Below are 25,140 nucleotides of genomic sequence, written 5' to 3'. Positions count from 1 at the left end.
TCAGTGTATTTTGGATTCATGACAATTTGTGTTTTCAGAATATGGACGTTAGGGTTCAAGTGGTTAATATAAAAAATTTGGAGGACCCCCTGTAGTAACTCTGAGGACCCCCTAGGGGTCCCGGATCCCCCTGTTAAAGACCCCTGACAGACACACACGTATATATAGGCCTACACACATATAAATACATGATTCAGCTGGATCACCTCACAAAACCCGACCTTGTACTTCTTTAGGTGATCATATTGCAGTGCTCCACCTGTCTCCATTTTGACATTTGCTCATGTGGTCAATGCAACATTCCCAGAGGTAAAAATACATCCCTGTTACTTTGCTCTTCCATTTCTCGCGTCAGCGTCACAAAACATGAAACGACGATCTGTTTAAAAAATAAAGTTTTATTATCATACATCAGGCTCAATGACACAATATTCACCAAACAATACACCAGTTTGCTGACATTGAAATCCCAGGTTTTGCTTTTCATCGTCGTAAGCAGGTTTCCTGATCTCATGGACTCTCTAGGACTGAACATTGAAATTGCATGGGTACACTAACAGCTCAAATTGAAACATGCACAATGACAATAGAAAGACACAAACACCCCCACAGCTTCACTCAAAAGTAATACAGCCTTTACAGACAGCCACACCTAGAATAAACCTTCAACGTATTAATAGTGGACTAGGATCTGTTAATGCAGAATGCAGAGTGCAAAAGAACCACAGTTTTGCCTAGTGCAGGGGTCGGCAACCCAAAATGTTGAAAGAGCCATATTGGACCAAAAAAACCCAAAGCAAGTCTGTCTGGAGCCGCAAAGAATTATAAAAGCCTTATATATCGTCGTTGTCGGGTGGAAACCTTGTATGTCCAAAACTTTGTTTTGTATTTATCATTTAAAAAATGAACTAAACTAGTGAAAACAGCCGATCTACAAGCACACTTGTAGATCTGCTGTTTTCACTACTTTTGTGCGTCAGTCTTGTATGATGAAGCAGGGCTTTACTTTGCGAAAAAAAAAAAAAAAAAAAAACACACACAAATTTGAAACTTGGAGATAACAAGGTTTCTGCCCGACAGTGACGATAAAAAAAAACGTTAAAACAAAAAATACATTTTTTTTTTCATTTTCATACATTTTTGAGAAAGCTCCAGGGAGCCACTAGGGTGGCGCTAAAGAGCCACGGGTTGCTGACCCCCGGCCTAGTGTGACACATAAACCCTCAGTGTGCATTATTGTTTCAGTTAGCATAACATGAAGCTATGCACTATGATAAGGCACTACTAGCTTGGTTTGGCCTAATGTTTTCCTGTAGTTCCTGTGGGACAGACAACAGAAGCGACTCTCTCTCAGGGGTTGACACCAAGGTCTCAGAGGCACTTGCCTGTCGGGCAGATGTCATGGTCTACTTGCCCAAAGGTCATGCCCACTTGCCCGAAACGTAAATTGTCCATTATAAATGAAGTAAAAGTAAGCCATTTACCATGAGAGGGAGTGGGTTGTTGGCTGATTTACCACTGTTTCAGGGTTGTGGCACGAGGCGAAGCTGAGTGCCAAACAACCCTGAAACAGTGGTAAATCAGCCAACAACCCACAAATGGTAAATTGCTTTTCTACCACTTCTACCATATAAATGAAAGAAAACACAGTTGTAACTTGCAAGGTTATTTAGTTACAATCATTAATTGTTTCAGTGGGCGGGGTCCATGAGCCAACTCAAGGTTGTTGACTGATTTACCACTGTTTTAAGCCAATCAGAAACCAGTATCTAAACATTTGACCACAAAAAGTGGTAGAATGTTAAATCTAATTGATAATAGTGGCAGCAGTCACTTTGGAAAAAAACAGAATGAGTGCTACTTTTAAAAAGGTACTATTGTTCTTTATGAATAGCCAATAATATATCATGAAAACGGAATGCACTTGCCCGCTGGGCAACTTGGAAGCAAACTCCACTTGGCCCAACATTTTATTTACTTCCCACGGGCAGTCAGGCAACCGTTAGTGTCAACCCGTTTCTCATACATCTATTCTGCACACACCATACGACACTTAAAGGGCCAGCACGGGACAATTTAAACTTCTGAACTCAGGACACAAAAACACATAGAAGCAAAGTTCTAGCGAGCACATCTCAAAACACAAATCGAATGCAAACTACATTGTTGCTGCATTATCCCCACCCCACCCCAATGACATTGTATATAGAACACTTCACTCATCCTTAATTTAGGCCTAGAATTATTGAATGCTTTAACCAGTGAAAAATAGCAGATATACAGATATACGATTCTATAAGTGTCTTTTGAATCCTTCAAAGTTTTTTTTAAAAACCCATGTTTCTATGTCAGCAATCTGGCCAGCCATCGCCAAAGAAAAGGTCCTTTTCACTTAACTGGAGCTCAGTCTGTTCTCGAGAGACTACTATGTCAGTGGTTCTCAAACCTTTTCATGTGAAGGACCCCCAAACGGATATTTATTTGGCCACGGACCCCCATCTCAAAATATTTAGTTCCAGGGACCACCCAGAAGCAAAATTTTAGTTACAAACGTTCGCTTTGAAAATACATATATTCAAAGATTTGCACACATTTTCACAACCTTTTCAAAAATAGCAGATCTACAAGCTTGTAGATCTGCTATGTTTCTATAGTTAAAGCATTCAATAATCTCAGGCCTAAATGGGTTAGCCTACCTGCACCACAAAGATGATTCACGTAGAGGAAATACAACAAAAGTATACGTTTTAATTCAATTTCAGCAAACCTGTTGAAAACCTTAACATTGTTTCACTGTTTGTAGCATTTTTTCAAGACCATTTAACCAAAGGTTAGTGCATTTTGAATCCACAACCACAAGCTGCTCATTGTTTTTAGACACTAGTGGATGGTAAAATAGAAATCAAAACCAGGCCCAGTGCGTAGATAAATCTGTCACCAACAGCTATCATTTCCGAAAAATCACATAACAAAAGGAATAGAATATAGCACAGAAACAAAAGGATTTGTTAAAAAATAACCAATTTTTTACAATTCCCTACAGCAGAAGAAACAAGAAAAGTAAATAAAATACTAAACTCTGATAAAGAAATAACTTGTTAATGTCAGTGAAAAGAAATTCTACTGTACAAAGACAATCAAAGTCAGCCACAAAAGTGGTCTTCCCTCTAACAGATCTACATTCATCATAAGTCGTAGGCGTCCAATTAAAGAGATTTTCGAAAAGCAATCATCTTGATGATCAAAGCCAAGCCACTGGCTATGGACGGATGCAACAACGTAATAGCTATTGTCAGGGTTCCCACAAATCTTTACCAATTCATTTCCAAAACTTTTCCAGAATATTTAACCCGATTTCCAGGACTATATAACAATAATTCAGCTCAATAACGAGTCGTTTACTCCTCTGCGCAATGCGCAAAGACAGGTAGTGTATGCCAGTGGTTCTCAACCCCCGAAATAATCATATTTGAACCCTGACAAGCACCAAGAGTAGAGTCATTTTGTATAACGGTTTTATTGTGAAAATAGCCGATCTACATGTAGATCTGCTATTTTCACAATTTCTGCCGCTAATATTTGACAATTTGGCCAATGTTTGATTTGTCATTTCAGAGGTATTAACAAAATCAATAACCAAAGACAATGCATTTTTTCCAGGACCTTCCAGGACCCTTGATCAATTCCAAAACTTTTCCAGTACTGGAAAAATATTTTTCTATTTTTCAAAATATTTCCAGGAATTTCATGACCGTGGGAACCCTGTATTGTGCACCAGGAAGTTATAGGATTTGTTTGAGAAGAAGTGGATACTGTTGGAAGTTTCAGATTGTCTTAGCATGTCTGATTCTAGCCAAGATGGTAGCCAACAAGGTTAACAAAGTCAACAGAATAATGTTAACACAGCAATAACAGAAGACCTGATCTCTCAGTGCTGCTTCATTCTAATGACAACCATGTTATTAAAATAACCCAGTTTTCAATATCCAGCGGAAATTAATAAGGAAGTGTATCCAAATTGAAATATAAAAGAAAGCTTCCTTCCAATACTTCATGGGAGAATTACCGATTATAAACACGAAGGTTAAAAACTGGACACATTTGAATCTTGTGTCAGTAAAATATCGTGCATTAATAATGTAGCTTTCCCCCTTTTATTTTAGTCATAAACCCGTTTTCCAAGTGTCCTTTGCGGTTACACTCGAATGTGAAATAACGCTCCAACATTAGTTCATATGTCAATAACATGACTTTTTGTCCTACAACCTTTTCACCTAGAGACAGCTCTCTGCATACAAATACATAATCATATCATACTTCGACTTACACACCGAATCACTATGCAATGAAGAACAGTTAATGACTCCAGAAAAACACCGTCCATGCCATGTTACTAACGCTCACTAACTCCTGTTCACTTAATGGAAACAATATTATTTCTTTTAGGTACACGGTCAGCAAAGCAGACCTTTTAAAACAGAGTTACAGTTAAGAATTACAGTATTTACAGGCATCAATGATCGGTACACACAACACCCTAGTCAACATATTTGGACCTAAAATTAAAAAAAGGAAAAGCCTTCCCATTCATTGCCAAGAATACTAAAAAGGTTTTAGTAGCAAATCTGACCAAAGCTGGAACTCTGATTAGATCTGCAATACTATGCAAACAGGACCTAGTAAAAGCAAGGAAGACTATTTTTAGTCCTGGCTTACGCTGATTACAATTTACTGTACAAATGGAGCCATGTCTGCTACTCCTAGGCAAAAGGCAATTAAAATCAAATGAAGAAAATGTAAGAAAATAAAATTTTTGACCAACAAGAGAATGCCATTAAACCAAGCATGGCGTCACGCTGCTCGACACTGTAGCCTTGCATCCAACGCTTCTAAGCCATCTAACGTTCAATTATTTACCACCACCATGGGAGGGCCTTCTGCCATGACTTAACTCATTCTCAGTTGAGGAATAATCATTTGTCCCTGGTTTCAATACACTAAAACCAAATGAGTAAAAAAAAGAAAAGAAAAAGAAAACAATTATAATAATTATAGAATACTCATAATTAAAATCATTAATGTCCCTTGCAGTGTTGCATAACAACAAGCCTTGCCAGGCTATCGTTCAATGTACATAGCATTACAGCACACATTTGTTCTTGTTCTTCAAAGATCAGAATTCCACTTATGTCATACAATTACATGTAGCATATTAATTGTAAATATCAAATGAAATATAATTACTTAGTTTTCAGCATTCCTAGGATACTTTTTTTTTTCTTTTCATTTTTTTTCAAACAAGCTTACAATTATGCGCCATAAGACTGTATGCACCCTTTTGCTCCCCAAATTACTTCCACTTGCATTCTTCCCAAAAAGGTGGTGTGGTGTGACCAGGCATGCAAACATATCGCTTTTTGGTGGAAACCCCTGTTTTGAATGCAAAATAGGTGATTTGTGTAGATTGGAGGAGAAAGGAATAGTTTGTGGCTCGCTCAGCTTAATCTTTCACAAAGTGAAAATAAGTACCTATCCACTGATCGTCCGTTGCAGTGGTGCGCTGTGTCTGTGCGCAGGGCAAGCCTCGCTCTCACACTCTCCATCAACAAGCGCAGGTTTTAAGACTTCAATTAACAAAGCTGCTGGCTATTTTTCTAGCTTTTCTATACTTGAGGAGTCTTTTCTTAATATCGTTCACTCATTACATTTTGGATATTACACTGATCCTAGATCAGCAATATATTTATCCTACGATGTTGTAACCCATTGGGGGAGGCCCCGAACTGAGCTCATGCTTCCTTCAATGCATGAAGAGTGACCCCCCCCCCCCCCCCCCATCACCTGACAGGGGGGGGGGGGTTCCCCTGTAGGACGTAGCGCATGGAAGGAACACGTTATTCCAACCAGTTTCTTTCCCCTCCATCAGGCGCCTGGCTGGAGGCATTATAGAGACCAGGATTACTGCATGTTTTTTGTGAGGGTACCTACCCTAGGGGAGACGGAGAGAACATGCAAACTCCACACAGGGGTTGGCCCCTTTGCCAAAACCACCTAGGGTATGGGCACTGATGACGTGGAGGAGAGAACACGCCTCCAGCGCCCCCCGGCGCGGCAGGAAACTGGGACCTTCTAGGTGTTAGGCGACGACAGTGCTACCGACTGCGCCACCGTGCCCCCCAATTAAATGCAACTTTTGCCTCAAATCTATTCTGGTGCATTCTTAATTATATGGCAGGGGAGAACAGAGCGAGATCATCACTATGGCCAGAGAAAATATGTTATAGTATCGTCCATAAACATATGCCAGCATGGATGTCTCTCTTTAGTGACATGGATCGACACACGTTCACAGCAGTAGAGAACATCAGGGAAAACATTTCTCCTTAGTCTATGAGTACAAATCCGAAGAATAACTGTGTAGCCCAATGTTCCCCACCCCGAAAACTGTTTTTTTGCCCCACCTTCTAGTGGGGCAAAAGTACTTCACCCCTGCCATGTTTGCATGCCTGTGAGACAACTTTAAAAAGTTATCTCGTGTCCAATAATATAAACATCTATATATATCTATCTATATATATAATTTATATTTATTTTTTATAAATATCTCTCTATACACATATGTACACACAAATATATATTTGTGTTTTAAATTGTTCCATGTTCATTTATTTGGGTGACCTGGGGGGAATGTTCTGCTCCTTCCCGCTCCGCCTGGGTCCTCCTCTCTGCGGCGAAAACCACCGGCCGGAGGTCTGGCCTCTCTGGTGCTCCCGGGCCTTCATGCCGGCCCCTCCGGCTCTGGCCGGGCCTCCGTTGCCTCCGCGGTACGAGCCGAGGGGGTTGCGGGGGGGTCGGCTGTCTCTCGGTTTCTCTGGCCTGCCGCTGTTAGTGTGGTTGGAAGAGGGTGCGGGGTGGTCCTCTACCTTGTTCACTCGCAGCTCCCGCAGGGGCTGAGTGGCCGAGGGCGCGGGCGGAGTGGGAGAGGGCGCCTGTGTTACTGCCGGGGCCGGCCGCTGACAGATCTCCGCGTAGCTCAGCTTCCTTGGCTCCTAAGTGGATAAGACGACGTGGAAAGAGTGAATAAACCGTATGCAGACCAAATATAAAGATTGTGTTATACAATATGCCAAACATATCCATGAAAAAACCCATTTGTTAGATCAGGGGTTCCCAAACATTTTTGTCTCAGGCCACCCCATGAATATCTTTTAATCCGAGGCACCCCTACATTATAATTTTCACTCCCAGCACCTTATATTTATAGCATATCGTCGTTGTTGGGTGGAAACCTTGTATGTCCAAAACCGTTCGTTTTGTATTTATCATCTATAAAATGTACTAAACTAGTGAAGACAGCAGATCTACAAGCACACAACGCCTCGCATCGCGAAGCGTTGTGTGCTTGTAGATCTATTTTTGAAAAAGACGTGAAAGTGTGTGCAAATCTTTGAATATATGTAATTTCAAAGCAAACATTTGTAACTCAAATTTTGCTTCTGGGTGGTTCCTGGAACTAAATATTTTGACATGGGGGTCCTTGGCCAAATAAATATCAGTTTGGGGGTCCTTCACATGAAAAAGTTTGAGAACCACTGACATGGTAGTCTCTCAAGAATTGACTGAGCTCCATTTAAGTGAAAACGACGGCTAAGCCAGATTGCTGACAGTAACAGTTTTTTTCAAAAAACCTTAGAAGCATTCAAAAGACACTTATAGAATCGGGTCAAAATTCAACATTTCACGATTTTTCAAAAATAGCAGATCTACAAGCTTGCAGCGCGGAACTCGGTGCCGTGCTGTGAGCTTGTATATCTGCTATTTTTGTTATAGTTAAAGCATAAAATAATAATACTCAATAATGTGTACCCGTTCTGAATGGGTTAAAGACCAGTTTTACAGCCCAGAGTGGCTAAAGAAATCTGAGAATGTAGAATTGAATAAGTAACCCTCTCCGCCTCTTCTCAAATGTAAGGATACGCACTACCTCAAGTCCAATGAATGACCTCATCCAATGCATTGCCAATATCAAATATCGGATGACCAACAGCAAAAATATTTACAAAGGGGAGATTGAGATTCTTTCAGTGGATCCTTGCCATCTCCCTTGTCAGCAAATCCCTGTGACCATGTCAAAAAAAACTAAGGATGCACAATATTAACGGCCATCCTTTTATTACAAACGCATAAAACATATGGTATTATTCCAATATTTAGCTCTGATTATCGTTGAATGGCTTTGTATTTGCAGGGCAGCCAGGGCAGCACTGTGAATGACACAGAGGAGGAAAGAGGCAAGAGCATCATTGCCATAGTGCAAGTCAAAGTGCAAACAGACATAAAGTCCATACCATCCAGAACGGTCAGAGTGGGGTTTCGAAATTCTGATCTACAAACAAGGGTCATTATAGTTAACTAAAACTAAAATAATATCAATAATTGTATTAACTGAAAGTTTTTCGCTGTGGTCTCAGTCCCTGGTGGAAAGGAACACAATGAACAGTAACTGACTAGTTCCTTAAGGTGGCAGTAAAACAACACAGCAGATGCCAGCTTGCCCTAAAACACCAAAGAATAACAGGAACATGATTTGTTGTGACTGTGAAATATGGACGCAAACATGAGCTTCTGAGAATGGTTAAACATGTTAGCAGAAAGCCAAGCTAGATCCTGTGGCATAAAGTTAATGTGTTGTAAGGAAGACTAAAGTCTGAAATCTTGCTTTTGACCTTTTGACCTAGTAGTACATGAACACCCAAAAATCACAAATGACGTGAACGTTTTTTAGAGTGATCGATTTTATAATCGAGGAATATAAACATTCATGGATGGTAGGTTCAAACGCAAATCCGTACAGTCAACTGCAATATTTGCATTAGGATACCCACAATGTGGGGGTGTAATGGTAAATAGTTCCTTAGTTTAGAATCCAGGAGCATTAACTCAGGGTTCCTACACATTTTTACCAATTAATTTCCAAAACGTTTCCAGAATATTTAACCCAATTTCCAGGACTATATAACAATAATTCAGCTCAATAACAGGTCGCTTACTCCTATGCGCAAAGCCCAAAGACAGGTAGTGTATGCCAGTGGTTCTCAACCTTTTCAGGCCGTGACCCCCAAAATAATCATATTTTAACTGGGGACCCGGCACCCTGACAAGCACTTGGAGTTGAGGAATTTTGTATAACACGTTTCTATTGTAGCAGATCTACATGCTCACAACGCCTCGCAACGCATGTAGATCGGCTATTTTCACAATTTCTGCCTCTATATATTTGACAATTTGGCCCATGTTTAATTTGTCATTTCAGAGGTATTAACAAAATCAATAACCAAAGACAATGCATAGATATTTTTTCCAGGACCTTCCAGGACCCTTGATAAATTCCTAAACTTTTCCAGTACTGGAAAAATATTCTTCTAATTTCAAAATATTTCCAGGAATTTCATGACCGTGGGAAGGTCTCACCTGAGCTGCTGATGTGACCATAGGGGCGGCTGCTGTAGAAACGGGCTGGCTGCAGAGGAGGGGCGTCGCCATGGGAGAGGGTTCAGAAGGTGCAGAAGGTTCAGGAGGAGGTGCCATAGGCTGCGATGGTGAGATCGCCTCTTTTGGAACTGAAGGCTCGGCTTTATCCACCTTCTTTACCTCATGAGATACACTGAATCAACACAGGAAGAACAAAACAATTAGGCCTAGAATTATTGAATGCTTTAACCAGTGAAAAATAGCAGATATACAAGCTCACAGCGCGGCACTGCGAGCTTGTAGATCTGCTATTTTTGAAAAAGTCGTGACAATGTGTGCAAATCTTTGAATACATGTATTTTCAAAGCGTACGTTTGTAACTCAAATTTTGCTTCTGGGTGGTCCCTGGAACTAAATATTTTGAGATGGGGGTCCGTGGCCAAATAAATATCATTTTGGGGGTCCTTCACATGAAAGGGTTTGAGCACCACTGACATAGAAGTCTCTCAAGAACAGACTAACTGAGCTCCAGTTAAGTGAAAAGGACCTTTTCTTTGACGATGGCTGGCCAGATTGCTGACATAGAAACATAGGTTTTTCAAAAAATCTTAGAATGATTCAAAAGACACTTATAGAATCGGGTCAAAATTCTAATTTTCACGATTTTTCAAAAATGGCAGATCTACAAGCTCGCAGCGCGGCACTCGGTGCCGCGCTGTGAGCTTGTATATCTGCTGTTTTTCAATAGTTAAATGATAAAATAATAATACACAATGTGTATCCGTTCTAAATGGGTTGAGCGACTTCTCACTTGCACAGTGAAATCATCTGTATTCATTTAATTCTTGAGAGTAAAAGATTTACCCATTTCAGATCATTGCAGGTTTTTGGTTGGGGGGGGGGGACATGCATGCATACCTTGGCACTGGTGGCGCGACGATAAGTGGTGTCACAGGAGCTGATATGGGAGCCGCCGTCGTCGTGGGGTTTGGCGTGCTCTGGGCGACTTCTGGGACTTGAGGGGCAGGAGCTTCATTCTTCACTTCTTTATTCTCAGACTGGAAGTGGAGAGATTTGAAACATTATTTTCAGAGGTGAGAGCCATGTGTGCACTGTGCAGGTGTTGGGCTTACATTTAGGCCTAGAATTATTGAATGCTTTAACCAGTGAAAAATAGCAGATATACAAGCTCACAGCGCGGCACGAGTGCCGCGCTGCGAGCTTGTAGATCTGCTATTTTTGAAAATGTGTGCAAATCTTTGAATATATGTATTTTAAAAGGGAACGATTGTAACTCAAATTTTGCTTCTGGGTGGTCCCTGGAACTAAATATTTTGAGATGCGGGTCCCTGGCCAAATAAATATCATTTTGGGGGTCCTTCACATGAAAAGGTTTGAGAACCACTGACATTGTAGTCTCTCAAGAACAGACTAACTGAGGACCTTTTCTTTGACGATGGCTGGCCAGATTGCTGACATAAGGAAACATAGGTTTTTCAAAAAACCTTAGAAGGATTCAAAAGACACTTATAGAATCGGGTCTGAATGGGTTTTGTCTTACCTTTTCAGACACCTTGATGCCACGCACGACATCGGACAGCCGTGTCTCCACGACGGGTTCTCCCTGCGTGCTGACCACACACCCAGGCAACGGGGGGAAGTTGGACGCTGCCAGGTCAAACTTGGGTGGCAGTACCTTGACCTCGGTCTGAGGGACAGGCCTCTGCAAATCAGTATATTTTTGGTAAATCTTTAAAAATCGCTTTAGCACAACGCAAACAAAGGAAAGGAGATCGGAGAGTGGTGAAATCTACTGACCATGATCATACGCTCATCCTCTCTCCTCCGCCTCATTCCTCGGTAGCTTCCTCTCCTTAAAAAGAAATAAAAGAAAATCAATCAAGATGCTTTCTCTGAGGCTCTAAGCACGTTTATTTGCACTACTAGGGGATACATGTCAGTAATAGCAGTTTTAAGCTCTCAAATATCATCTTTAAAGGACAACTTCTTTGACAACAAGGGTTCATATTTTTTGATTGTAATTAGAGTAAAGAAAAGATGAGTGTCCAAATGTTTTCATTTACTGCTTTCTCTAGTTTTTGTGATTTTAATGACTTTGATTTGAGTGGCTCGGGGCAAGCGTACAAGAGGCTAAATATGTCTTTTTAGTCACAATAAGCCTGTTGATTTCAGTGGCTCGGGGCAAGCGTAGAAGTGGCTAAATATTTATTTTTAGTCACAAAAAGCCCAAAATGCACCACAATCGTTCATGGGCAGATGTGACTTACGGGGGCTAGTAGTGTCACTGTAAATAGTAATAAAGACATTGCCAGCTTATTGTGTCTAAAAATACATATTTAGCCACTTGCACGCATGCCCCCACCCACTGAAATCAAAGTAATTAAAATCACTAAAACAATAGAAAGCAGTGCCAGTAAATGAAAACATTTTAACACCCTGCTTGGCACACATTTCTGCTTGGTAGCGTTTTAATACGCAAGTTTGCCCACCTGTCCCGTCCAGCCATGCTCAGATCTCCGTTGGGTCTGGTAGCAAGTGGAAGGGTGTCTCTAAGGGTCAAGGAGGGGGTAATGACCGGCTCTGGGGTCGTGGCGACCATAACCCCCGTTGCGTTGGGGGACTGGGGGCTAGAGGGCCCAGACAACAGAGTATCCATCAGAGGGACAGGGGCTACGGCGGGAGAAGGGGCCACATCACCAAGCCTGGGGTTGCTCTTCACAAGGCTCCTGGGAAGAGTAAATCCATGTTAACTCTCAAATACCTGGAATGCGCCCGAGTCGCGTTAGATTTTAAACACTTTAACCATTATTTTATGCTTTAACGTTAGAAAAATAGCAGATATACAAGCTCACAGCGCGGCACCGAGTGCCGCGCTGCGAGCTTGTAGATCTGCTATTTTTGAAAAATCGTGAAAATGTGTGCAAGTCTTTGAATATCTTTGACCCGATCTATGACCCGACTTCTAAATCCTTCCCCTAAATCATGTTGTTCTCAAACCTTTTCATGTCAAGGACCCTCAAAATTACAGGTATTTGGCCACGGACCCCTATCTCAAAATATGTTGTTCCAGGGACCACCCAGAAGCAAATATTTGAGTTACAAATGTTCGCTTTTAAATAGATATATTCAAAGACTTGCAAAGAAAAATCATGATTTTTTAAAAATAGCAGATCTACAAGCTCGCAGCGCGGCACTCGGTGCCGCGCTGTGAGCTTGTATATCTGCTATTTTTCAATAGTTAAAGCAGTCAATAATCCTAGGCCTAAATGGGTTAATCATAATAGTACATGTCAGCTTCACAAGCAATACTTTTCATGGTCGTGCATGATAGACACACAGCGATCACTTTAAAAAAAGAAAAAGGTAAGAAAAACATAAAAGTGCAAGGCAGTTAACTACCAAAGTCGAAGTTAAATGAAAGCAGTCAATGAATTTGCCATCTCAACTCTATTCATTTGCGATTAGTGATTAAAATGGAATTTACACACCATTTTAAAATCTGACATAATTTAGACTATTGTAGCACACCAATACACAATTTGAGCTACAATACAAGCCCCTGACAACAGTCAACCTAAATCAGGCAAGTAAAGCCTGGGATTAATTACATAACCTTTGTTAATCCATCTCAAAACCCTGATGGTTCGACACGTGGTGAAATGGGAAAACAAAATACATGCCATTCACAAGAGCCAAGAAAACTGACAATAGCAAACTTCAGATAAGCAATTAAATTCAGTAGAGCTATTAGGGAATTGATAAAACTGTATTATGCCATCTTAGATGATGGGGACATAATACTCTAGCATCTAAGGGCTTGGTAACAGCAGAACGTGTAAATGACTTCACCCATAGATGTATTATGGGTGATTGCAAGTAGAAGAGATCAACATTGGTAAGTTTGTTCACAAAATGCTCCTAAACAAATCATCAATTTATTACCTCACAATCAGACCTCAATGTGTGAGCCTATCAAAGGTGCTCTCGGGACAAGATTATTACGTTCATCAAGTCAACTCCGAACTCAGAAGGACTGCCCCACATGGATAAACTGCAAGGCACTCCCTGATATATGATTTCTAAGCATATTCCCAAAATATCCCGATGATGTTTTACCTAGACTTTTATTTTATTTTTATCAATCTTATCGTTTGTGTTCTCATTGTCCAAATGAATGTACGTTTTACAGGAGTCTAGCTAATCTCACGAACAACTGGAGCAATCAGTGCCAAGTTTATGGTTTTAAATGTATCTGCCTAATGTACTGTAATCTCTGCATCACTTTAAGTGAGGGGCCACTCTTGAGAAAAGGAATGAATGAATGAATGAATGAATGAATGAATGCATGACTGAATGAACAAACTAAATGTTGAGAGAATAACGTATCAAAGATTTAATAATTTATTATACCTGGAGGCACTGAGTACATTCTTTCTGGAATATAGGGGCACACTGTAGGAGAGGGAGGGTACAGTCAACGGCATATCGATACAAATAGAAAAAAAAGTGTTCAGATTTTCTTTACCAACCTTATCAACAACATTACCTTGCCTGATATAACACGCCTGACCATATCCGCCTGATTCACAATTTAAATCACAAGATTGGTGCCATTATTGTGCAGCTATGCAACAATGAGGGCTCTTGATAGCATGTATACGTACTGGGCTCTGTTGAAGGGTCGCCCAACACTCATGGAGTTGGAGCCCGCTTTGTAGGTCCCAGGGCTGCTGCTGAAACCATTCACAAAACCAGTGTTGGGGAACGGTGCCTGGATGGGAGATGGACAAGGCAGAGTCTAATTACACACTGCACGAGAGAAACATCAGGAGACAATACCTCCTTAACTCACTCACTACCAATGACCAGATATGACTAGCCATTTTAAAAAGCCTTCTGTGCCAATGACGAGATATGACATTTGTTTTTTATTGCATTTAATCCTACATTACGCTGCCGTTTAGCTGCTCAAAAACTAGCTTATTTTGAACGGAAACAGTTAAAAATGGATCTGCATTGTTACATTTCAAATGTCAAAGTTTGGCAGGAAAACACCAATTTCTGTTTCCTGCCTTGTGTCTTCTGCATGTCGGCGCTAGCTTGTGAGTTTATAGCATGCCAACGTTGGGTCGCTGCGACATGGATTTTTTTTTTGTGATCGATCTGTACGCCAACATGCACGCAGATCTGGCGATTGTGCATGCGCTTATGGACACGCTGCGAGCACATTATTAAAAAAGGTACGAAAAACTCCAAATAACCAGGATATGAAGAGCAGTTTGGTTAAATATTCGGATAGTAAATTAGTTAATGATCCAGGTTTCAATATCATTTCTTTCACAGCTTCACATTCTCAGTATAGATTATTTAAAGGGATATTTCACTTTCAAAAGAACTTTTGGTAATTTTATTGTCTAATCAGGCTTTTATGAACACACTGAACAGTTTTTATTTTGCTTCATTCAGTATTTAGATATTTGATTAGTAAATGCTATCAGTCCTCCCCATGGGTGTGGCCCCATACACACCCATTGTAACTTCAAACTCCATTTTAACCATGATAGATTCATTAAAAACACCCTTTTTCTCTGGTGACTCATACTACCCACCTAATACGTGACCAGGCCGTGTTTTTTTATAACTTTTTTTCATTTCTTTTTAATAATTCTTTGGGAAAATTGAAAAAATGTAATACAATACAAAATTATTAAAAAGAAATAAAAAAAGTCATTAAAAAAAACACGGTTAGTTGCAGCCCTACATCTAGATGGATACAATGTATATACTGTAGGCCAGGGTTCCCCAATTGGTTTTCCCCACAGGCCGAATCATGTCCAGGGTACCAAGCCGAGGGCCACAACATTGCAGGGGGCGACGGCGGCATTCCCGCTACTCCAGCGACAGTTCAGATATTATCGTTGTCGGGTGAAAAACCGTTCGTTTTGCATTTATCATTTTAAAATGTATTTAAACTAGTGAAAACAGCCGATCTACAAGCACACAACGCCTCGCGGTGCGAGGCGTTGTGTGCTTGTAGATCGACTGTTTTCACTACTTTTGTGCGACGGCCTTGTATGATTTGCGAAAGAACGTACAAATTTGGAGATACAAGATTCCCACCCGACAACGACGATATACTAGTGTTGTTGCTGCTCTTATACCACCATTATTACTGGGGTTGGTGTGGGCCAGACGGTAGCCCCCCGCGGGCCGCAAATGGCCCGCCTAACCCTGCTATAGGCTTAGTTTACTTTCTACTTCCACCTTCTTACCAGGGGTGTCTCAAAGTAGGGCGTGGCTGCTGCTGCTGCAGCTGCTGATGGGTTCCAAGAAGAAGCCACCAGCGGGTACACAGGATACTGCTGCTGGGGCTGGGAGTTGTACACCTGCTGCATGTACATGGAAGAGCCGTACTGGGACTGAGGCTGGGAGCTCTGGTTGTACACACTGTGGCTGTGACTGGAGTCCACATTCCGGTAGCCGTTTTTAGCAAAGAAGGTGTTGATGGCCTTAATACGAGCCTAGAAAGAGAACAAGAGAATGAGGTGAATAAAAAAAAAGTGGGGTGGGGGGTGTAATATCACAGCAGCATTTTAAGCCATTTAGGCCTGAACGCAAATACAAGCTCACAGCGCGGCACCGAGTGCCACGCTGCGAGCTTGTAGATCTGCCATTTAAAAAAATCATGAACATTTGTGCAAGTCTTTGAATATTTTTGACCCGATTCTATAAATGTCTTCTAAATCCTTCTTCTAAATCGGTGGTTCTCAAACTTTTTCATGTCAAGTACCCCCCAAATTACATGTATTTGTCCGCGGACCCCCATCTCAAAATATGTTGTTCCAGGGACCACCCAGAAGCAAATATTTGAGTTAAAAATGTTGGCTTTTAAAAAGATATATTCAAAAAAGACTTGCAAAACAAATCATGATTTTTCAAAAATAGCAGATCTGTGAGCTAATATATCTGCTATTTTTCAATAGTTAAAGCATTTATTAATTCTAAGCCTAAACAAGCAATGATGACCGGACAAAGATGTACCACTGACTTCAAAACGTTGTCTTTCTACTAGCACCTTCAAAAACAGGACAAAATCGCGCCAGAGCTGCTACAGTGCCTTTCCTTTCTGTTGTTCCTGTGATGCACTAGACCTGACTGGGTTTGATCTGTCCCCTCAGATCTCATAATCTCACGGTCATGAGGCCATAATACACCGCACCGACAGGAGAGGAGAGGTTTAGGAGGAATGGTGAAAAGAAGGAGTAGAAGAGAAAGACAAGAGTAAAGGAGGTAGAACAAAGTAAGAAGCAGAAAGATGAAGAATTCCTCCCCCGCCAGACACAGTGCACCTGGGTCCTTCCAAGCGCGATACTGATCATCACCGGGGGCTGAAGACGTCAGAGACTCAGAACCACTAACACGGAATAACTAGGGCTGAATAGGGGCCAAGGCTCAGTCAAATTGGAGTCTAGTCAAGATGAAAGAGGACGCTTTATCAACCCAACTCTAAGGTCAATGTCACAGTACGATAGAGATATGGCGGATGAATGTTTGAGAAAGAACAGAGACTGCTTTTAAGTTATTTCCTACCTTATCAAGCCTTGTATAACCAACAAGCCCAAGGTCACTCCCTCCCCTGTGGCTGTAACAACAATTTCCCCAGTTCTAACATAACACACCACTGTGCTGAAAATCAACTGTGGCAATTGCTGGACTCCCAAGTGCAAACTCTGATAGAAAATATGACCGTGGCAACAAAGGTTCAGTTTGCCAGACAAGTGGGAAGACAAAACAACTAATCTCTGTCTACATTGCGTTTAAAAGTCCCATTGGAAAAATACAGAATATTCTTTCCTGAATATGCCCTTGACAATAATTCCTGTTTGATCATTTGACTTGCATACATCCTCCATGTCACAAACATAACATGTACTCTGCCTGCTATATATACTGTCTATATACAGTAAGTGCACATGTCACTGATGATGTCAAACTCTGACATCACTCTGTGATATCACAACAAGTTCATGTAAGGTTACCATATATGGAGAGTATTCTGGTGCACTTAGTGATGCGCAGAGTGGAATGTAAGTCAGATCAGCGGAAATCCAAAATAATATAAATAAACCTGCAAATCCCCATATACGAGTGTATATGATGTCATAGTACTGACGTTATAGACTGGCCTGGACTCCATATTTGGGCATGCTTCAAACTGAACTTTTCATATGGGTACATAGGGAATACAGAAAATTCCATATACAGTATGTACATAGAAGGGACAAAGACAAAATAGTCTGACAACAGGTACAATGGGTATTGGGGCATGCATCCCCAATCGTCTAATAATCCAGACTCAACGATAACCCACATTAGGCCTAATGAACCCAAATCTGTGTACTCACCATGATTGGTTTTCCCAGAAACGTTTTCACTTCTTCTCTTAAGTATCTGTAAGCCTACACAAAAAATAAATAGTGTTACGTCTAAATACAGTTGAATATTATTTTGTTTACTTGTGAATTAGTTGCTTACATTATTTAAATAAAGCAATGTGATTCATTAAAGAGATATTTCACTTTCAAACATGGTCATTTCATCATCTAGTCTGGCTTTGGTGAGCACCACAGACAGTTTGAGATATTTGATATTAATCAGACCGCTCCATTCCTAAACGAACATATTGTAACTTCAAACTATATTTTATTCATTTGTAAACACACATACTTGGTTGTGGTGAATAATATTGTTCTTTTAATACGTGACGGCCCGTGTTTTCTTTTCTTTTTCTCGAAAGATTATAAAAGAATTAATGAAAAAAGTAATTGAAATATTAGAAGGACAATATCAGTCACCAGAATCACAGACATGTGTTTCCAACATGTTTAAAATGGAGATTGAAGTTACAAAGGGTTTGTATAGGAAGGGGACCTGTCAGTTAAAATCAATATCAAATATCTAAATAAATACTGAATCAAGCAACTTGAGATCTGTCTGGGGTGTTCACTTTAAAAGCCAGAGTAGATGATAAAATGACCACAAATGCACTAAATCACAGTGTCTAGTCAGCCAAATGTGATGAATAAGTAGCAATACCTGTTGTGCATCTGTATCCGATTGGAATGTTATGTACCAATTGTTGTTATGCGCAAATTCAACACTTATCGCTTTTGGGCAATTGTCATTCCTAAAAAGGGCCCGGACTTCCTGTAGAGACAAAACAAAAGAAATTTGTAAGACAGGAACAGTGTTTGACATAAAGCTATTTGAGACATGAGAATGAGATGCATGGCATAATGTAGTCCATGGGCCAGCTGCCATTCAGGGAAAAACATGCAAAAGATTGATATGCTTTAAGTAGCATATGAGGGGTCAAACTAGGGTTTTTTCATGATTCTGAATCCATTGCAAGCATGTATATGGCCCATGGACTAATGAGCTAGTGAATCGACCAGGTTTCAAGAGTTGTTAACAGGATACGTGGGAACATCTGTTTTAAATTGGCTATTTTTTCCAAACTTAAGTATACAGGATTAGAACGTGGATAAACATTCGACAATTAAAAGGTCTAATATTTCTACAATTCTACAAAACCTGTATAACCAGTCATTTTGGGACATTAAGAAGTTGAAGGATAAAATTACATCTGATAATGATGGCACTGCTCACTTCAAACTGTGTGTGATAACATTTTTTTTTTTTATCAATTTACATCGATATGTGAAGACGTCCCTCATGTTCACCCATCCTGTATCCGTCACACAACATAAGATAATTTTTTTGTTTACAGTATGTAATATGTACCTCAACTGGTGTGCTCTCCGGAACCTCTCTCAGAATAATGATGCAGCGCTTGTGACTGGGCCGAACCTTCTCCCCAGCATCATCAACTTGTACCATTGGAGAGGCTGCAACAGTAAAAGCACCATGAGTATGTTTTACCATCAACTGTGTCATTCTACCTACTGTATATTAACATCAAACTAAGCTGAATTTTAGGACTGATTAAATCCATTTAAAAACATCTCTAATGAACAACAATCACTCTTTCAGTGTCCATCATTATCTTTGCGTTTATGCTATAGTATATTCATTTTTAAAATGATCATTCCTTTTTTCTTCGTCAATGTAACTCAATACTGCCAAATAAAAGTAAGCCATGTGGCCCATAGGGCAGGAGCCTATCTCCTGTTTCTGTAGCATGAGGTAGGTTGATATACAAGAACACCACCCAGTCTGGACATGACACTAAATAAAAGACCTTACAGAAATATTGGAACTGAAAGCAAAACAACTTGAGATATTATTAATCCATTAAGACCGGGAACACACCTGTGTAACGTAACCACTTTAACAATAGGATTTAGAAGATATTTATAGAATCTGGTCAAAATATTCAAAGACTTGCACAAATCTTCACGATTAAAAAAATAGCAGTTCTACAGTATAAGCTCACAGCGCAGCACTCGTTGCTGCACGGTGAGCTTGTATATCTGCTATGTTTTAATAGCTAAAGCATAAAATAATGGTTAAGCAGTTCACAGATGCGCTCCAGGTTTTTGGAGAACCCCAAAACCCTGGCCCTGTACCTCGTAGAACATCCAGGATGAGTTTCATGTCTGTGGTGAGGAGCTTGATGTGCTCCATGCAGGCGATGGTCCAGATAGGGACAAACTGGTCGCTGTCCATTTGGGACATCAGATACAGGTCTTTGGACAGGTTCTCTCTGCAAAAACAAACATTGTCACAGTGTCAAGTATCAACCACCAACTCCGACTTGTCCCTACAGCATACAGGCCTACAGTACTCTTAACACTTCGGATGCCAGTTCCCCCATGGTTACCAGTGAGCAAAACAACTCCATGTCCCATGATGCATAGCGGTCCTGTGCTGCTATCAACTACATTTCCTCATAGACACCCATTCATCTGGGATCCATTCACAGCCCTGTTTCTCCTCTCCTATACTCATTTTGTCAATATGTTTTGAAACTAGCTTTGGCAATGTAAACGTATGTTTTTTTATGCAAAAAAAAAACTCCTTTGAACTGAATTGAATTGATTGTCTACAGGCCCAAGTGGATTGAGTTGCTCCCATGTGAATTTGAGCAGGATCTGACCGAAATACAAGGCTATATTATGTACTTATATTTACACAGTACCTAACGTTGTCATAATGTCAATTATGTGCAAATGCAACAACAGCAAACCAGAAGGACCTTGTCATTATTAACTGTATCCATGGCTTCCTGACTCACCTTGAGAAGATGTACTCCAGTTGTTTCTTCAGAGACTCTCTCAGGTTCTCCTCAGACAACGGAGGCTCCACAGACGCCTCCCCATCCACTGCTGGTGCAGCAGGCTGGCCAAAGAGGGGATAGGCGACCTCAGGGTGGCCATTCATGACCCCCTCGGGAGGTACAAGGGCATTGCCCCCAGAGCCACCGGAAGGCTCTGTGCTGTGTCCTTTGCCTCCAGAGGAGGGCGCCTCTGAGTAACCTGTGATCAAAGGACAAAGCAGGAACTATTAAAGCTATCAAATAAACGTTAAGGTTAACAATGCTACCGACTATTAAAAAAGATATACAGTATATAAGACTGAAGATCCAGGTTTATGATGACTTCAATAGATCAAAGTTTTTCATTGAATAAATCCAAATTAGCACGCTTTGGCTTTTCAGAGAGAACTACATAAGGGTAGAGGCCTGTGTATTTGTCAGAGAGAGGTCATATCCATGGATGTGAGATTAGAGATATAATAACTTCATTATTAAGTTGATAAACATCCAATATCATGAAGGATCAGCCCCTACCTTGAGTCATCTCAGCAGAAGAAGGGGGGGTCTGTAGCCAGTGGGAGCCCTCTGTCCCCTCTGAGATGTAGTGCTGGGGAGTGGGGATCTCTTGCCACACTTTGGCGTTTGGGTTCAAGCCTGCTCCCTTTGTGGTGACCTTCATAAGAACCAGACAACACAAAGACCTTGAGTTGTTTGCTCTGTCACATTCATTTGTAGCATTCTTTTGTAGAGGCTGCTGAGCAAGAGCAGTGTGTGGCATCTTTTGTTCATGAAAATGTTTTTTTCTTTCTTTCATATTTGCTTCATATGTTGTAGCATTAAAATGACAAATACAATACAAAGATTTTCATTTAACTTTCTTGCAAATGTCTTCAAACCAGTCATGTCAAATGCCAACACGTTTTTATTTTTTTATTTAAGGGACAAGATTAGTTTAGTAGAAAGAAAAAATAACTTCAAATGGTAATGATGTAATAGCAGGCTTTTCCCTTGACTTCCCTCTACGCAACCAGACGTTTTAAAATAGCCAAGCCTTTAAATGAGATAAGATGATTAGTATCAGTCACTCAAAACAAGCGTCTGTCTATATCCCTATTTAAACCTAGAACAAACTCTACGTGCCTGTGTAAACGTATGCCAGTGTCACCAAATTACAACTGCTAAGCAATCAAGCCAGTATATGTGGACGTGGTATATAGCCATTTGATATGGTTTATAAAGAAAGACAACAAGTGCAAATTTGTGACAACATGCATTCATTCATTAATTTGTGGTGTTGTGTGGATGCAACAAAAGCTAAGAGCCATTCACTGCCATTTCTATTAAAACTCGACATAATGCATTTTTTTGTTGTTACAACAGAGGATGACATAAGCTACCTCAACAGACAACAGTGCATGACATACCTCAACAAATAACTGTGCCTATGCATTATGATTTCCCCATACTTCAAGGCTTTAACACCGTCCACCACATCAAATCAACGTGTCAGTTAATCCAAGATCCGTCACACTGAAGTTCACTAGAGGTTCCGAGGTTCGCTTTAAGAGCACCACATGACACCAGAAGCCATTGGTCTGAGGAGTTGTGTTACCAAGTGAATTTGACCCCGCCTCGAGTCACATGCTCTGGCTGGCACACTTTATCAATGTGTAAAGAGCAGGTCTCAGTGAATATGTAAAGTGTGACTTGAATATGTTTTCGACCAATGCTTCCTAGTTAACAACACATATGATGTACAGAATATAATACCAGGAAGACGCCCTAAGGGCGAGAAGCGACCGTCAGGGCACGCGTTATTGCCGTATTACACTATTACACTATTACGTGATTACACTTATTGGCCTATTACACTATGACACTTATTACACTTATTGCCCTATTACATAATTACACAATTACATTTATTACACTATTATACTTATTGAACTATTACACTTATTGTCCTATTACACTATTACACTTACTAAGCTAGTGACAACTTGTGTTAACCTCAGCAGTTTTATGTGACATGATGATAGTATCATATAAAACCTGGTCTTCAGGAAAAAAAAAAAAAATTTTATCATGAAAAATGTTGCTTTGTGTTTTTTGTAAAAAGGGACCCATAAATGGGTCCAGACCCAGTGCTTGGGAACCACTGCTCGAGAGGTCACGAACTGACGTCACTCAACTACAAGACAAGCCCCAGGCCGACTCGAGCACATGGTGACGGATCCGCATGCATGCGTTTTTAAATGAAGAACGACTTCAGTATAACATCCTAAACATGCTGACATTGGAAATATGAAATAGCCACCATCAGTGGAACGCAACATAACTAACGTCAACCACATTTACATTTTAAAATGAGCAAGTGGGCAATTTTGGCCCCAAATAACCCACGTACAACCCACGTGTATTATCATCATGATTGTGTTGTATCTCTGCATGATTTTCTTTTTTGCAACACTTCCATGCGGACGACCTCAAATAACACGACCTCTAAACTACTTTGGTAGCCTACTTGTTATGTGCAGCACTAAAATAAAATATGTGAAACATTACTTTTGCCATGTGTGTTTAGTTTATATTCACGTGAACATCACGTGTTAGTTTGTCACTGCAGTAAAGTGGTGAGAGTTGGATAACGTTCATATAGTAACCGAACCATCAACATAGCTTCTTCTTCAAACACCTGCTCGTTTTGCTCGCCATGCTAACAAGACCGGTTGGAACCGGCCGCTTTGACGTTTACCAACAGTTGCCTTGCCTGGTGGCCACTGGCCAGGACAACTTCTCTAATATTAGAGTGATAGTGTACACGTTGGACCGGGTCAACGACCGGGGTTAAAGCGTGGACCCAATATAAACTTCAATCAATGGCTGCTGACTGTGCTGTGTGACATTACTTTGAGGCTAGCAGTCAACGCAAGCTTTAGCTATCGCTGGCTCGACAAGCACGAGGGTAGCTCTGGTCCATAGGGAGTTCTCCTTATTACCGCTATGTCACCGTTGAGCCATTGTGCTCGACGCCGCGGTAGCCCAGGCTGCTGTAATAAAACAATAAATAATACCACTTTCGCTACTCACCAAAACAAAGACTGTTCTAAGATGATGAAAGCCTACTTTACTTAGTGGGAACACTCGGAGCTCCACACCTCACGTCTAAAATACACTTAGCCAGAAAATAAAAACATTTCACCGGAAGGTTTAGCTACTCCACAGCGCCCTCTACAGATCTTTTCAATAGAAATGGCCATTGACCACATTTTGCCTTCCGTTGAAATATTTTCTTTTCTGGCCCAAAAAAGTGTATTTTAGACGTGAGGTGGGGTGCTCAGAGTCTTGCCACTAAGGAAAGTAGGCTTTCAACTCCTTAGAGCCGTCTTTGTTTTGGCGAGTAGCGAAACTGTATTCTTTATGTTGTACTACAGACGAGGCGAGGGTGCGCAGCCTTATCTACGTCGGTGACATTATCGTCATAGAACTCCTTTGGACTCAGAGCTAAAGCACGAGGAGTGGTGCTCGATTTGTATTCCAGTCGTACGACCGGTGCCGCGCGCCCAGAAATACCCGATCTACAAGCACGCTGCGCGTCACGCGAGCAAGGCGCCCTGAGCTTGTAGATCGGGGGGGCTATTATCGACGCGCGACACTGCCGTACGTGTAAAAGCAGGGTTGGGAGTTCAGCTCGCTCGGTGGGGGAGGATCGAGGAAACAGGTTGTCGTTCTAAGTTAGCTAACTGGCTAGCCTACTAGCTCTGATGCACACACTATCTCCCCCCACCCCCTCCTCCTCTACGAGAGGAAAACTCACCATGCCGCTTTTAGACTCGTATTTCTCGGACGTCCTCTTCTTCCTCTTCCCCTGATCCCGGGTGTTATAATAAAAAGATCTCGCCGACTCCTCTCTCTCCAATGGCTGCTGCTGATCGGATCCTGGCAGTCAGCAGTGCAGAAGATATACACGATCGACCCGACCGACCCGCCGCGTGTGTGTGTGCGTGCGCCGCAGGCAGCGAGCTCACCCTCCTCCACTCCACCAAACGGCTCACCTCACCTTCCTCCTCAAGCGACCCGTGGTGGCCGTCTAAAAACAAGCTTTAACAAGCCGATCACGAACTTCTTAGCTTAAACTTGCCGATTTGTCAAATTCGCAGTGCATCGCCTAAAACGCGAGTATCGCTAAACACTTTCTATTATTACGCACGTCTAAAAATAAGAATCTAAATCTCTCCAAGTCGACGCGCTCTCGTCGGATCGTTCGCTGACAGCTTCCTTCCTTCCTTCCCCAACAGACAATGTTACCGCCTCCATCCCCCTTTCCCTAGCAACAGCGCAACAACGCGCCAAGCGCCGCATAGCAACGG

The 25,140-nt window shown here is 41.2% G+C and overlaps 1 protein-coding gene across 3 annotated transcripts; it reads right to left on the bottom strand.

The window, feature by feature from the left end:
- Positions 1-1,623: 1,623 nt before the first annotated feature.
- larp4ab (La ribonucleoprotein 4Ab) lies at positions 1,624-25,022 on the bottom strand (the record flags this gene model as incomplete). 3 transcript variants are annotated; one of them, XM_080727668.1, is made up of 16 exons in its annotated part: positions 1,624-7,049; positions 9,472-9,664; positions 10,390-10,529; positions 11,033-11,194; positions 11,290-11,344; positions 11,982-12,218; positions 13,903-13,944; positions 14,157-14,263; positions 15,765-16,013; positions 17,898-17,951; positions 18,589-18,699; positions 19,297-19,400; positions 20,082-20,218; positions 20,750-20,990; positions 21,305-21,443; positions 24,588-25,022. In XM_080727668.1, the coding sequence occupies 16 exons, from the start codon at positions 24,588-24,590 to the stop codon at positions 6,666-6,668; spliced, it is 2,358 nt and encodes a 785-aa protein (XP_080583794.1). In that variant the 3' UTR covers positions 1,624-6,665. The 3 variants fall into 3 exon arrangements, with proteins under 3 accessions (XP_080583794.1, XP_080583793.1, XP_080583795.1); XM_080727667.1 differs by lacking the exon at positions 24,588-25,022 and having other exon boundaries at positions 21,305-21,449; XM_080727669.1 differs by lacking the exons at positions 13,903-13,944; positions 24,588-25,022 and having other exon boundaries at positions 21,305-21,449.
- Between the last annotated feature and the right edge of the window lie 118 nt (positions 25,023-25,140).

This window comes from Nannobrachium achirus, assembly GCF_963921795.1.
Source record: "Nannobrachium achirus genome assembly, chromosome: 6".
NCBI classification, from domain to species: Eukaryota; Metazoa; Chordata; class Actinopteri; order Myctophiformes; family Myctophidae; genus Nannobrachium; species Nannobrachium achirus.
The sequence above is the reverse complement of the archived record's forward strand: the minus strand, read 5'-3'. Positions and strand labels throughout refer to the sequence as shown.